Source organism: Microcebus murinus, chromosome 11 (genome assembly GCF_040939455.1).
Source record: "Microcebus murinus isolate Inina chromosome 11, M.murinus_Inina_mat1.0, whole genome shotgun sequence".
Taxonomy (NCBI): Eukaryota; Metazoa; Chordata; class Mammalia; order Primates; family Cheirogaleidae; genus Microcebus; species Microcebus murinus.
The window spans coordinates 6803226-6817868 of record NC_134114.1 but is presented as its reverse complement, the minus strand read 5'-3'; the positions used below and the strand labels follow the sequence as shown (position 1 = coordinate 6817868).

At 42.5% G+C, this 14643-nt stretch overlaps 1 protein-coding gene across 1 annotated transcript in view; it reads left to right on the top strand.

Moving 5' to 3' along the window:
* The window catches only part of SEMA5A (semaphorin 5A), a 453573-nt gene that overhangs the window by 155686 nt on the left and 283244 nt on the right, over positions 1-14643 (top strand). The window contains exon 3 of the mRNA XM_012791124.2: positions 4997-5197. Within this exon, the coding sequence (XP_012646578.2) occupies positions 5074-5197 (124 nt within the window). The 5' untranslated portion in view covers positions 4997-5073. The remainder of the gene's footprint in view (positions 1-4996; positions 5198-14643) is intronic.

Sequence of the window (14643 nt, the reverse complement as noted above, 5' to 3'; positions counted from 1 at the left end):
CATGCTGGCAAAATCATTTGCTTCGTATTAACAAATCTTATATATTTTTAATTTTCCAGAAGTGATAGAATGACATTAGGACAACTTTTATTGAAATTGATCCTTTGAAAATTCCTTTAATGTATTTCCCAAATGTAGCAATTAACATGACCTTCATTTTTACTGAATTTTTGCTGAAATGACTCAATACAAATTCATTTGGCTGATTTATATAAAGCATAATTTGAATAATCTCTTGAGTGATCATAGCTCATTTAATTTCTAAAGAGGGAGAGACATTTTGATATGTATAAATCAGAGGTTCTCAACCAGGGACAATTTGGCAATGTCTGGAGACATGTTTGGTTGGCACGAATCGGGGGGTGCTCCTGGCATCTAGAGGGGGGCCAGGGCTGCTGCTACATGCACAGAACAGCCCTCAGAACAAAGAATTATTAATATCTGGCTAAAATATCAATTGTGCTGAGCTTGAGCACTAAAAGCCTGGTATAAATGTGTTCTTCCCACACCACCAATAGGTGAGAGCTCTGTGATTTAGTGGAAGATGGAACTGCTGATTCCAGGAAGGAGGGACCTGGTATTTAGGGCTGTGACTATTTAGAACAAAAGCCTCCCCAAGGCATTAGCCGTGCGTGGTAAAATGCTCTGAAAAGCCCACACCTCTACACGAAGACTGCACATACGTGCCCCTCCCTGTCACCTAACCATGATGACAATTTATAGTACCTTTATTTTAAGAAAAAAGGTAATATGTTATAGTCTGAAAATTATAAGCCTCTAAAAATTACCTGTTCTCATTAAATGTTCTGCCCTTACACGGCAAACATGCAATTTCATCTCATCACCGTCGAACTACATGTTCCATTTTCACCGTCTTTCCCTTTGACGTGGCGTTTCCCTCTTCTCTAACGGCCACTTTCCAAATCCCAGGGAAAGAATGTTTCAGGCGCTTGTGTTGTTTTTCTCTTTCTTTCGTTCAGGAGGTGAAGATGTTAGGGCAGGGGTCAGAGTGGTGGCCTGTGCAAGAAGTGCGATTCCCGCTGGGAGTAGTGCGATTCCCGCTGGGAGTAGGTCTGTGTGACTGGCTTCATGGTTAACAGAAGGGGATTCCGTGCTGGCTTGGACCTGACACATCGAAAAGCCAAGTGCAGGAGAAGAGTTTACTCTTAGACCCTAGTTGATCTGAGCTCAATTTTGGGGCTCACCACACAGCAGTTCTCCAATCCACCTCCATGCTTGATGGCTGCTTGGTGAGAGCGGATGGAGCGGTGGGCTGTTGGGTGTCAGGCATGGGCGTGAGCCCTTGGCATCATGCCCTCTGCAGAGCTAGCACGTTCTGAGGGCTTACAAACACTTTTGTCCTCCTTCCTGTATTACCTTTATCATTGCTGATCTGTTTTGGTGTGGAGCTGTGATAATCCGCCTGTGGCCTTCCCAGAGTGGACTGGTGTGGGTGCCCTGACCTCCTTGCTCTTCTAAGTTACACCTAAAAATGCCTCTAACGAGTGTTATTGTATTTTTAAACACGTCATTGAATGTGTTAAGGCTCAGGCCAGGAGGATCAGAAAAGAGGGGCTATTTCATGTGGCTACTCTCTAGACTGGAGGTTTGGAGCAACCTCTAGTTTTGTGGACTATGACGCCTTTTCCAAGACTGAAAATCATACTTTTAATTTTATAACCCAGAAAAATGAACACTCACGCACCCCTTGTTCATCACAACACTCTGCCTCTGCAGGGATTATGGACCACTGGAGAGATGCACTTCCGGCTCCCTATTTTCCTTCCCATTCCACCCCCACCTTCATACCAAGGGCTCTTGCTCCTACGGAAGCTGTACTCTTGCCTTGTCTTGGTTTGCAGTTCCTTCACTTTTTTCTCTGCCCTACCTGAACATTTTGGCCAATGAGAACATTCTGGAATTTCATACGTTCTTAGTGGTCCCAACCATTGACATGCTGTGAGGTTCTTAGTCCTGGTGAGTCCCCTGTTATTCCGCTCATATCCACTCCACACCTGCTGCTTATCAATGCATGCTGCTGGCTCCTCTGCAAATTCATACATGCATAGAGAGCTGGGTATGCAGTTGGCACTCAATAAATACTGGATGAATGAGAGACTCTAAACTCAGCTGGACCTTTGGGCTTGTAGTCAGGTTTCATCATATTGGTTCAACTCCTGTGTAATTCATCCAACATTTTTCTACTCTTTACTTTAAAAATTCCATCATCACTTCTTTGTCCTATCTGTCCATTTGCTTTGACTCAAAAAATATACACTGTGAAATTTGATGCACCCTCAAATGAATGCTTTCTTCATCTTGAAATCTCACTATAGCTTCATGCATACACTCCTTTTTTAAAGACAAGGCCTCTTTCCTCTCTACTTACTTTACTGGGACCCCAACAGCTTCGCACCTCCATTTTTCCTAAATATTCTTCCTTCTCCTCCCCTATTCAATATACAATCTCTTCTTCACTAACCACTTCTCAGAAAAGAAGCCACATTTAATTATCTGTTTTCTCTATCTTAAAATTTTCCTAGCTTTTGTCTTTTAGTGCCTACATCATTTCATAGAATTTTCTTTGGTCACTTAACATTAAAGGTGGCCATGCACATTCTATTCCACCTCCCTCCATGCAGTTCCTTCTTGGTTCATTGCTATATGGATTCTGTTTTCTCTTCTGCTGGGCTTGTCACCCCAACTCTCACCGTTGACTGTCGACTAAAGCCAGTGGTCTGTGCTCTGCCTGGTCCCGGTGCTGTCAGCCAGTCCTCGTTTTTAAAGGCGTGACTTTTGTGCTCCAACCTCACTCAATCTCCTTCCCTTGATACTCCTGTCTCTACTCTCGACTGTCACCTTAGTGTCCTCACTTTTTCAGTTACTACCTTGTATAACAATAAACATCTCTCTTTAGGTTTTTTGTTTCTTTGTTTGTTTTTTAACAGTCATGCTTCCCCTGGGTGAATGTCAACCACATCCAGGATTTCAACCATTCCAAACACTCTGAGCTACTTCTGAATGCTGTTCTTCTTGAGCACCTAAACTGGCTTTTCAACAGTTTGCTGCATTTGCCTAAATATTCATTCAGTGTCTTAAACTTAACGTGCACGAAACTAAATGATCCTGTTCTCATCTAAACAAAATTATCCTATTCAAATGAATGGCACCACTGTCTTTGAATTCACTTGCGTTATCTGTCTTGAGTCCATCTGTGCCTTTTTGCTCTGTGTTCCCCAAAGTTAGCAGTTTAGAACAGCAACCATTTTATTCTATTTTGCATTTTTTGAGGGGGTCAGGAATTTGGGCAAGGTTCAACCTGGTGATTCTTTTGCTCTCGTGGTACTTACTGAAGTCACTCAGTGGCTTTCGGCTTGGCTCACACATCCGGTGCCTCAGCAGGATTGGATGGGTCAGAAGCTGGCTGGGTGCAGCATGACCTGCCAACCACAGCATCTCAATGTGGTCTCCCTAGCTTATTGATGCAGGAAGTCTCAGGGAAGTTGGGATTCTGACCTTGTGTCTCCATGTCCCAAATAATGTATTCTAAGCAACAGGAGGTAGCAACTACCAGTCTCATGGAGCTCAGACTTGGAAACTAGCACAGCATCTCTTCTGTTGCATTTGATTGAGCAAAGCAGTGACACAGCCACCCCGGATTCCAGGTGGGGGACATAGACTCACCTCTCAATGGGAGGAGCCTCAGAATCTGTGGGCATCTTTAATTTGCCACACCTCCCTTCACCTGCATTCATCGTGCGCTGTGTTTACCTTTTTATTCACAGTGACACCACCCTGAAGTCACAGCTCCATTTATTTCCCTTCTGAACAATTGCAGTAGTTTCAAATTAACTTCTCCACCTCTGTGCTCTTCTCTACCCCATTTCCTATGTATGCTATTGTGACAATGAGCTTAATAATATTCATAAGGTCTTCTAATATTATTAATAATTCACTATGGTACCTGTTGCCTAAAAGTAAAGACCTCATACCTTAGTGTAGTTTGCCCCCTAAACAATGTTACTTCCCTTTATGTTTCCTGGACCTGGATCGAGGACAGTAGACCATTCCCCAAACATGCTGCAGACCCCTCACTCTTACCCTTGCAACGTGCCTTTCCATCCTCTTCCCTGCGGGTGGAACGTCCTTCCCGAAACCTCTGTCTGTTGGAATCCTCTGCATCCTCTAGTATTAAACTTCTCCAGGGACCCGTCCTTGAGTCGCAGTAGTACTCTCCCGGAACTCCCACGCCGCTCCTGTTCTTTTTAAGGTTTGCTAACAGCTTGGCTTATAGTTATTTTTACAGGCCTATCTTGTTTTAACGCTTGTTAATCTTTTAAATTGTTCATAATCTTTAAAAGTCTGGCTGCTCCCAGCACAGGACTTTCATTTCACCCAGTAGGTGCTCAATATAGATTTTATTTGATTCGCATTTGATTTCTAGCCAGAAATGTTGCTGGTGGGTCATCTATAAATGTAACAAATTTAACGAGGTTGAAATTTACCAAGTGTGCATGATTTTTAAGAGTTGGGTAGCATAATATTAATCAGGTTATTAGTAAAAGACAATGGTCATAGACTTATTAAAAATAAGTCTTTTAGATGTCAAAAAGGGGTGGGCAGGGATCGGTAGGCTTTCCATGTATAGATTTGTGTTTGCAGAAGGGAGTAGGAGAATTGTGCAAGGGGAAACCGATAGATGATCACAACTATTAATCTGCATTTTTTAGGAGTGACTGTGATCACTCAGTGGAGCTTAAACTTGAACATTTCTCCTTTTATAATAAATAGGGTATCTCATAAAATTATTGGCAGAAAGAGAGGTATGTCTTGAGACACGTGCACACACACAGACACACAGAAATATTACCTAGAGAAGGATGTTGGCTTAACCTCTATAAGCTCTCCTTCGTCTCCACCAAGTCAGCAACGGAGCTTTCCCAAAAGACCAGCCTGAGCTCACGGTCACCCACCTGCTGTCTTTTGTGTGTTGCAGGCACTCTTCACACATGAGGGGAAGACGAGCTTCTGTTTAGAAGACGAGCGCCCAGAGTCGGAGGCCCCCTGCCCACCATGAAGGGGATCCGCGTCCTTGCGTGGCTGCTCTCAAGCCTGGGGCTGTGGAGACTCGCCCACCCGGAGACACAGGGCGCGGCTCAGTGTCAGCGGGCTGAGCACCCGGTCATTTCCTATAAAGGTAAGGAGAGGCAGCCTCTGATTGCAAAGCTGCTGTTTAATAGCACACGATGCATGCAGTGATGGAGGGTAACGGAGTATCTGTTGCTCTAGTATTCTGTGACACTTCTTTTAGATGTTGCTTAAAATAAAGGCAAAACTGCAAAATCCTCTGTCGTAAGAATTTCTTATCCAGAAACGGATCACTGCCCCAAGAAGGATCTACGAAAGGGATGACCACTGGTGGGAAACCCCATTATTTGAGCCCATTTTTATTTAACAGGTGCTGCAGGTCTCCTGTGCACTTGTACCAGGGTATAAAAATGTGCCCCACATAAATGACAACAGAACCAAGTAAAACAAAAAGTTCTTCACTTTGGCATCTTCCATCAAAGCCTCAGTCATGGCACAAAGCTTAGACCTCTGTCTGTCCAGCATTGTATGGCAGCAGAGTTGATTGAATGTCTCAAGTATGTCCACGCAGCAGTAGGATATATTTATCAGCATGTCCATGCGTTTATTCTTTCATTCATGGAAATGTCTTTAGCTGGGAGCATTCAGATGGGAAACAAGTAGTCTTTGTCCTATCCTCAGGATGCTTACAGTTACATTATCAGCCTACATATGATTAATCAGACATTGTATTCTAGTAATTCATGCAACAAATAGATTCCTCTTTTGTTATTTTTAAACTTTGTATCATAAAAACATTCAAATAGTTATGAAAGTTGAAAGGATCACATAAGGAACACCCAGCACCATATTTATGAATTCATGGCCCGTCAGGTTTTCATCTGAATCCCCACCCTCACTCCATGACACCACCAACCAATTATATTGAAGCAAATTGAAGAACTCATATTATTTTATCACATGTCAGTTTATAACTCTCAAAGATAAGGAATTCACAATACTGTTATCACAGCAAGCAAACAAACAAAACCCCAAACAAAGGAATGATTTCATAAAATCATGAAACGTCCGCTGGGTGAGTATTCAGAGATCATCGATGGTCTCCTGACTACTTAGGCATTTTTGTTTTGTTTTGTTAACAGTTAGATCTAATCAGGATCAAAATGAAGTTGAAACATTGCAGTTGGCTGGCATAATTTTTGAGTCTCTTAATCTTTTATTGTTTTTGTTATTGTTGTTCTATTTGCAGATTAATATTTGTAGAAACTGACCTCCTGGTCCCGTAGAGCTTCCCACAGTCTGGATTTTGTCCATTGCATGCTGTTTGTGTGGCTCTAATGGTCCTCTTTCCCAAGTGTCCCTGTCAATTCCTAGTGACACCAAGAGGGCTGATTAGATTCAGGTTCAAGTCGCTTTATCCTGACCGTGTCGTGGCTGGTGCTGCGTCCTTCCATCGGGAGGCAGAGAGTGTCCAGGCGGGAGGTTATCGGTCGTGTTGGTGATCACTGCCCAAATCTACTGATCGACTCCTGGGTGCAAAACTAGGATTCTCTAGTTTTGCTTTCTTCGTTTAATGGTTGGGAGACATTTATATCAACTAACTTTCCTCCATCAACTATTTGGATATCCTGGAAGTACAGCTCATATAGGAAAGGCAAAATAAATGCTTTCCCTTCCCTACTACCAGATTGTTTTCTTAAGAGACTGATAAGGTGGTTCTCTAACCTCCAATTCGTCATCCAAAGGGAATGAATAAGATGTTAATATTGTGTTTGCTCTTTTATTTCTTTTGATTATTAGGATCATTATTAATACATGGATTTCAACATATTTGATGTATTTTAATCCATGTAGCTTTTGTCCTTCTAGATGGTGACACTGTGGCATTTCAAGCCCAGGGGAGCCTCTCGAGGTTGGCTCCTAAGTTCTGACACCACCCAAGGCACCACTGAGAGCTTCTGTACTCTCTGGGTTAACAGGATGTTCCTTCTCCTTTCACCCACTTCCTTCCATGGATCTGGGAATCACCCCTGTCTGGCTTCCATGAGCACTGGAGGTGTTCACAGTTAGGTCTTTTTACTAGACAGTGCTAAGAAAAACATTTTAAAAAGTATACCATAAGCTTCTCCTGATACTTCCCATTCATCTGCAGGACTCCAGGGTCTTTTCCTCTCCCATCTTCTGTCTCTGCCTGTTTTTCCCCCATTTCTCCCGTGTGAAGAGTCCCACGTCTCTGGGGGTCGATCTCCTCATTCCTCTGCCTTTGCCCGCAGTGCACACTCAGCTGTTTCAGAATAACAGTTCTGTGCAGCCCTAGTTGTTCTTGATTATTGAAAACCCCTTTCAGATTATATTTTTGCCTCTACTTTTGGTCCTCAGGGTATATATTTTACTGGGGAATTCAAGCAAAATTACTGCTTTAAAATCACTTGAAATAATTTCCTTCTGTGTGGTTATGGCACCAATCCAAAACCCAGTTAATTTCATTTGTTTAATTTTGCTTTTGATTTTTAGAGATTCTTAAAATGTACACAAAGTTATTATGTAGTGTTTCAAAGTCAAAGTTATTGAAAGAAGGGGTGTTCTGAGGAATCTAAATTTACTCCCTGTTTTCTTTACCACGTTCCCTCTCTCTCTGTACTTAGCTAACCATTTACTTCTATTTCATGGTTTAGGCTGCTTTTGTAATATAAACAAAGTAATACACATAAATATACATACAAATATGTATCCATATTCTCCTTTCTCAGATAAAAGTGACACATATACATATAAACTTGCCTCTGTGCAGTGCTTTTTAGCATAATGATATATCCTGGAGCCTCTTCTGTAGAAAAATAGTGAGATTTATGTCATTTTTTCTTTGTAGCCACCTGCACCCCACCATGTGATGAACCCTAGTCTATGCAACAATTCCCTATCGAGGCATGCTTAGGTTATTTTATGGCATTTGTGACCACAGATAATGTTTCAATGAGCAGTGCCTCCGGCAAACATCATTTCATATTTTTGTATGGGTACCATTGGAAGAGACTCCTAGAATTGGGTTTTCTGGGTCCAATGGCAAATACATATGTGGTTTTGCTACACGTTGTCCAATGCCCTTTCATGAAAGTTGCACCATTTTGCATTCTCATTACGCTGGGTGTGAGTATCTATTTCCTTGCAGCCATTCCTGCAGCGTGGGCAATCACTCTTTGGGGTCTGGGCCAAACTCATAGTTCATAAATGGTATCTCAGTGTATTTTTAACTTGTATTTTGAAATTTTCAGTGAACACTCAATGAAAAATTAATAGGAGCCTATTACATATAGGTTTCTGTGCTAAATGTTGCGGTGATTGAGGCAAAAAACATAGTCCCTGTTATAGGGATTTAGACTGTTTTCAGGGACATGAACCAGAAAGGCCATCGCACTATGTTCTGCCAAGGGCCCTAATGGTGTCTGTGTTGGGTGCCGTGGAGCCCAGGAGAGGGGCTCTAGGCAGACTCTGGGGCTGTAGGACAGTGGTTCAGGACCATTTCTAGGGTGAGGCCATGTCAGAGGTGAGTCCCAAATGTTTGTTAGAAGGTGTTTATGAGGCTCATGGAGGAAGAAGTATTCCCGGGAGAGGAAAAGAGCAATGATAAGCCCTGAAGTGAGAGAAAGAGCACTTCAGGTCCTCACGAGCATCAAGCGCAGTAAGGACATCTGACATCTTTCAGTCACGGAGGAGGAGGTGGGACTCAAGGAGGAGTCCCACGTGTGAGTGGCTGGTGGGGATTCAGTAATGTGTGGCATTGGAAGGCATCTCAAGTTCTCCCTCCATCTGGAGGATGGAAAATGCTGCAGGGAGAGCCCATTCTGAGGTTGCTTCTGTGATCCGAGGGAGAGCAGAAATGTGGGGAAGTGGGTGGGTTCTAGAAATTCGAAGGGAGTTGTTGATGATTTCATGGGCATAGAGCAGGGAGGGGGAGGAAGCACCGAGTGCTTCCCTGTGTTGTTAGATGTTGATTCCATCTAGAGTCAGGAAGAGAAAGCAGATGTGAAAGATGCCATGATTTTAAATTAAAAAGGCTGAGTTCCTGGGAGCCATCAGGCAGAATCATCTAATTGAGAGGTAGGCTTCATGGCAGCCAAGAAAGGGGAGATTCTCAAGGAGGAGGGACCGTCTGAGTATCCGATGATGCTGAATGTTCAGCATAGGTACGGGCCAGGATGTGGAGTGACAGACTTGTCCCGGTGTGCTCAGGATGTCCCCGGCTTTAGCCCTGATAGTCCTGTGTTCTGGGAAAACCAGGACAGTTGGTCACCCTCCCAGAAGTTATGTCATCAGTGGGATATCAGCAACTTGGTGCTGCTGGAACCAATAACCACACACTGGGTGGCTTCAAGAAGCATAAATGTCTTCTCTCACTGTTCTGGAGGCCAGAAGTCCAAAACCAAGGTAGGGGCAGGGCCATGATCTCCCCGAGGGCTCTAGGGAAGAGTCCTTCTTTGGGTTCTCCTAGCTTCTTGTGGTTGTCCACAGTCCTTGGCATTCCTTGGTGCGTAGATGCAGCACTCAAATCTCTCAGCCTGTAGTCCATGGCATCCGTCCTGGTTGTCCATATCTTTTTGTCTTCTCCTCTTTTTATAAAAACATGAGTCATATCAGATTTAGGGCTAACTCAAGTCCAGTATGACCTCATCTTAAACTATTCATCTCCAAAGGTGCTATGTCCAAATATTGTCACATCCATGGGTACCTGCAGTTAAGACTTTAATATATCTTTTTGGGGGACACAGTTCAACTCATACAAAACAGCATTTATCAGAGCAGTTTCAGGGCAGTGTTGGGGGAAGAAACAAAATGGTGATGGGTGGGGGATAGATGTAAGGTGAAGAACTAGATATGAAAGAGGAGAAGTATCCTCTCAGCCAGGCAAGGGCATGAGGACAGGGGATAGCTCTTAAAAGAGAATATTTAATTGTCCTTAAATGGTGATGGGAAGAGGCAGGTGGGTGAAGGAAGAGGCTGAGTAGAGAAGAGAGAGAGAGGGAGATAATTGGTTCTGCAAAGTCCCGGGGCTGTAGGAGGGGATAGGATGCTGGGAACAGGTGGGATTAGGTGGTAGGAAGCCTACTCCACCTCCAGCAGGCCTGAGGGAGGGAGGAAGGCCAGGGCACCCAGGATGCAGGACAGTTAGTGGGTGGAGATAGAAGGGAGGGGAGTTCCAGGGACCTCTGTAGTGGCTGAGGAGGAGGAGGAGGTAGGCCACTGGCCAGGAGGATGGGGGCTTTAGGAAGGAAGTTCTCTGAAGAAGGGCTAAGACTGTTGATCAAACACACACACACACACATACACACACACACACACACACACACACACACACACACACACACACACACACACACACAAGGTTCCCTGTGGATGTTAAGATCCCAGCCTGGCCTTGAAATGGCTCATGTTACAGCTGAGCAGGTGGCCACTGTTCATCCACACAAACACTTTTTTGTAAGGTAGGATTCTACAAGAAAGTTTGAGAAAGTAGAATGAAACACTGATATGGGGGAATAAAGGAAGAACTGGGTAATCCTGACTTTCACAATCCTGATTTCCATGCACACATAAAATGTCATAATTTAGCAATAGACACTGGAGGCGTTCTGCACGAGAGGCAACTAACAAAGTAGACCCGATGCTAATGTAACACCTTCGTGCAACTTAGCATGTTTTGTCAAAGTCTTGGTCTGATTTACCTGGCTAGGCGGAAGATGCTGGCATGATCTTTTTTTTTCCAGCTTCAGTAAAATATTTGCCACCGCGGGCTCCTCCTGTCTAGCAGAGTTCATTGCACAACGCTCGCTAACAGCTTGCTGTGTTTGCAAGGTTACTCCCTTGACTGCATGTTCTGGAATATTTATCCCTGATTGTGCAGTGGCTGCTAAAACACCCTGACCCATTACAGATGCACCATTCAAACTTATGTCCTTGTCATTTGCTTAAATGTCTGTTCCAATGAAGAGGGAGGAAATAGTGACCCTTCAAGACAGCATGTTTCTCAGCATGCTTATAGAGTCTCATAACCGTCTCTGAAATCAGTTTTAAATGTTTAATGTCTATTTAAGGCAATAGTGCCATATTCTGCTTTTGTTTGTTTATTGATTAAAGTTTACTCAGCATGCTGGCTATTTACAGAGCATGCTCCTGTTATAGGAATTGGTTTATGGGGAGCAATTTCACATTACGCACAGAGAAAGATCACTGGTGGGGTGAGTCATGCCATACTCGAGCTTCCTTTGCCTTGGAGCCTTAATGTCAGGATAATTTGGAGGCCATTCTTCAGGGTCTCAGCTGGTGGCATTTCCTATTCATGCCTAAGACTCGGGCAGGGTGCTATGGATTTGCAGTCCCCAGTCTCTGGGATGTTTATCTTTAACTCCTTGGTCTTCCCATAGAGTGTCTTCCTACTCTTGAGTTTAGTGATTGGCCTGAAAATTGTTCTGAAACTATGGAAGAACTATATGGACTCTTGGTAGAGATTATCACTAATTGGCCCCAAGGGCTTGGGAAGGGCATAAGAGCATTGCAATGGCTATTCCAGCTTCGGCCACCACTGGGATGGGCTGGGAGGTCGCTGTTGGCTCTCTGCTGCCTTCCCAAAGGACCTTGGGTTTAAACAGCTGCCTTTACCCCCACATGCAGTCTTATGTGATTAAAAGAGTCATGGCTAAAAGTGTCCAATTAGGATTTTAAACTTGGACTCTATTCTCATACCCTGGTTCGAATGTTTACTTTTCATGGATGCCATATTTTTCTTTTGAATGATGTAAGTATGTTACATTGCATTTAAGTGTGTATTAGAAGCATTGCTTTGTTAAATGCTGACAATAAAAATATAAGACGTGTTTTGTAACTCTGAGTTGGCTCTTTTTCACCTTATCTCACCCTGAGCCTCAGCCCCTCTCGCGCTCTGAGAGACTCTCTTTCTGCCACTCACCACGGTAGCCGTGTGCATATGTCCTGTTGTCCTGAGAGCTGCCATTCCTACCTGTTCTCCTGCTGCTTGCTGCTGTCCCCTTGATGTCTGTGCTGTCCCTTGGGCGGCTGGCATTGCTCAGCCTGCCACCTGTTTCTTTGGGGCTGCAGAATGCAGAACCTGGGCAGGGCCAAGACGTAGCAAACAGTGCCCCCTTAGTTAGAACACATGGACGGGGTGCTGGAAGGACCAAAGAGTCGTTTCTGGGCCAGGCTGCATGTGTGTCCCATGGCTGTGCATGTGTGTCCCATGGCTGTGCATGTGTGTCCCATGGTGCTTTGTTTTTTTTCTCTGGGTTTTGGCTCTCTGGTGTCTAATGCCCCAAGCACTCAAGTGGAACCATGGCCCTGGAAGAATTTCCCATCTTCTTTAGTATCCAGAACCCTCATCACCAAAGGAGGGTGGGCGGCATACAGTAGATTATTTCTAGAATCCCTATAAGAGTTCAGAGGTTTCAGAGTTTTTGGATATACAAACTACGGGTAAAATTGCTTTCAGTATTTCCTTCTGTTCATTTACTCTCAGATCTGCCATTTTGACCTTTACAAATCATAAATGTGTGTGATTGCACATTTATTTCCTACTTTCTCCGGGGAGGAGTTAAGGAAATTTATTTCAATTAAAAATGGACTTACTTTTAATATTTAACTTTAATACTTTCATATGAATCTGATTAAAATATAGCAAGATGTTACTAACTGTTGAGAACTGTCTTGAACTCAACACTTTTCTCTGTAAACTGAAATTTACATAAACCAAGTGTGATTCTCTCTTGTTTCATAACAGGATGTGAGTTATCCTCCTAAGAGTTTACTCAGGGAGGAGAAGTGTTGTTACGGATCTTTAAAAAAGTCCTTTGTTCCATAAATAATTTGTCTTTTTGTTATCATGCATATGACTGAACTTTTCATATAATATAATGTCAAAACCACTTGGGCAAAATATTCGAACCTATTTGCAAACGAAGCAACTAAGGTAAAAGCACACTGCCTGTTTTTACATTTAAAATTACATTTGAGGAAAGATTTCTGATTTTAAAATATATTGCTAGTTTTATATCTGGAGAAATGGAATATTAAGAAAAAACACAACTTTTCAAGCCTATAATATAGGCATATAGTGATTATCCACGAGGGTATGGAGGTGTTAGAAGAAAATGCGGCATAGAACCACTGTATGTTATTAATAGGGTGAATTGGTTCTAGTATCTAGATTGGGCTTTTATGTTATTGATTTTTGGCTGAAGAGAGCTAAGAGAGTTTGTTGTGTGTTTTTTATAAACAATGATTAGGCTCTGATGAAAATGATTTATTGAATTTTGAAAATTATTGATAACTTTCAAGTTATTTTTGCATTCTAGGGCCACTAATGATATAATTCATAAGACTGGACATCTGTATTTTATTTTCAGATAAAACTTCAATTGTTTTTGGTTCATTTGTTTCAATAGAGAAATCCTTTTTAATATTTTAAGCATTCAAATGGATTGCTTTATAAATGAAATAGTGCAATGTGATTGAATTGAAACTGGGAATAAGAATTTGTAAAGTTATTGTCAGGATTCTGATTTAAAACAGTCATTCCATTGGGCCTCGAATGGTATGTTATTGTTATTTTATTTATCTTTAAACATATTATAGTCTTTCTAAGCATTAAATGGGCAATTCATCCATTTTTCAGAATGAAGGTAGATAAAAACCTTATCTTTATTTTATGTATGAAGGAAGATTGGAGATTAAACAGAGGGTGAGTAAGGTTTTAATTAGGCCGTATTTCTATTGAATTATGTCCTCTCGTCTTCCCCTAACGTCAGAGCAAGGTAAGCAAGTATGGTTGCATTTGCGAGACAAAGCTTATGTGAACTCCAGCAGACAGCGGGGCTGAAATTTCTGTTACCAACATGACAGAGAAAAGACTAAATTGAGGTTTCTAAATTTTATTCAGTTTGTCTTTTACTGAAATCAACACTTTATTTTATTTTATTTTATTTATTTATTTTTTTCTGAATCTTTTTTAGCATTGAGTGGAGAAGGGGGAAAGTAGCGAGAAAGTAGACTCTGGCTTGAAGAGGGATTATTCTTTAATTTCTCTTTTGTTCGCCAGAGTCATTCACGTGACTCAGGGGCAAGTCCAATCACATGAGCTGCACTAGGCAGGAAGCTTCCTTAGTCATCACCGAGAGCACTGCTGGACTTGTGACGCCATCCTCTGGGATGTTGTGTGCTGACGTTTCAAGATGAACAGATTCCTCCAATCCCAGCTGTGGCAAAGTCTGGGTAATGCTATTTGACCATTCCCACCATGAAAGGACCTCTGAGCAGCATGTTAGATGGGCTGCAAACCCTGTTAACTAAAATCAATGAAGCGAGACCCTGACGCCAGGAACTGCTGAGCAGACGGCTCTTGGTAGCCCTCAGAAGGTGATTAACGATTGTCATTCTCATTTGTATTTTGATTTTTATGCCACTTGATTCTCTGGCCTCAGAGTCCAGAGCATTTTAGCTTCTGCTTATTTGAAGATAAAAGAAGATGTCCTGTTCATTAATAATTTAATC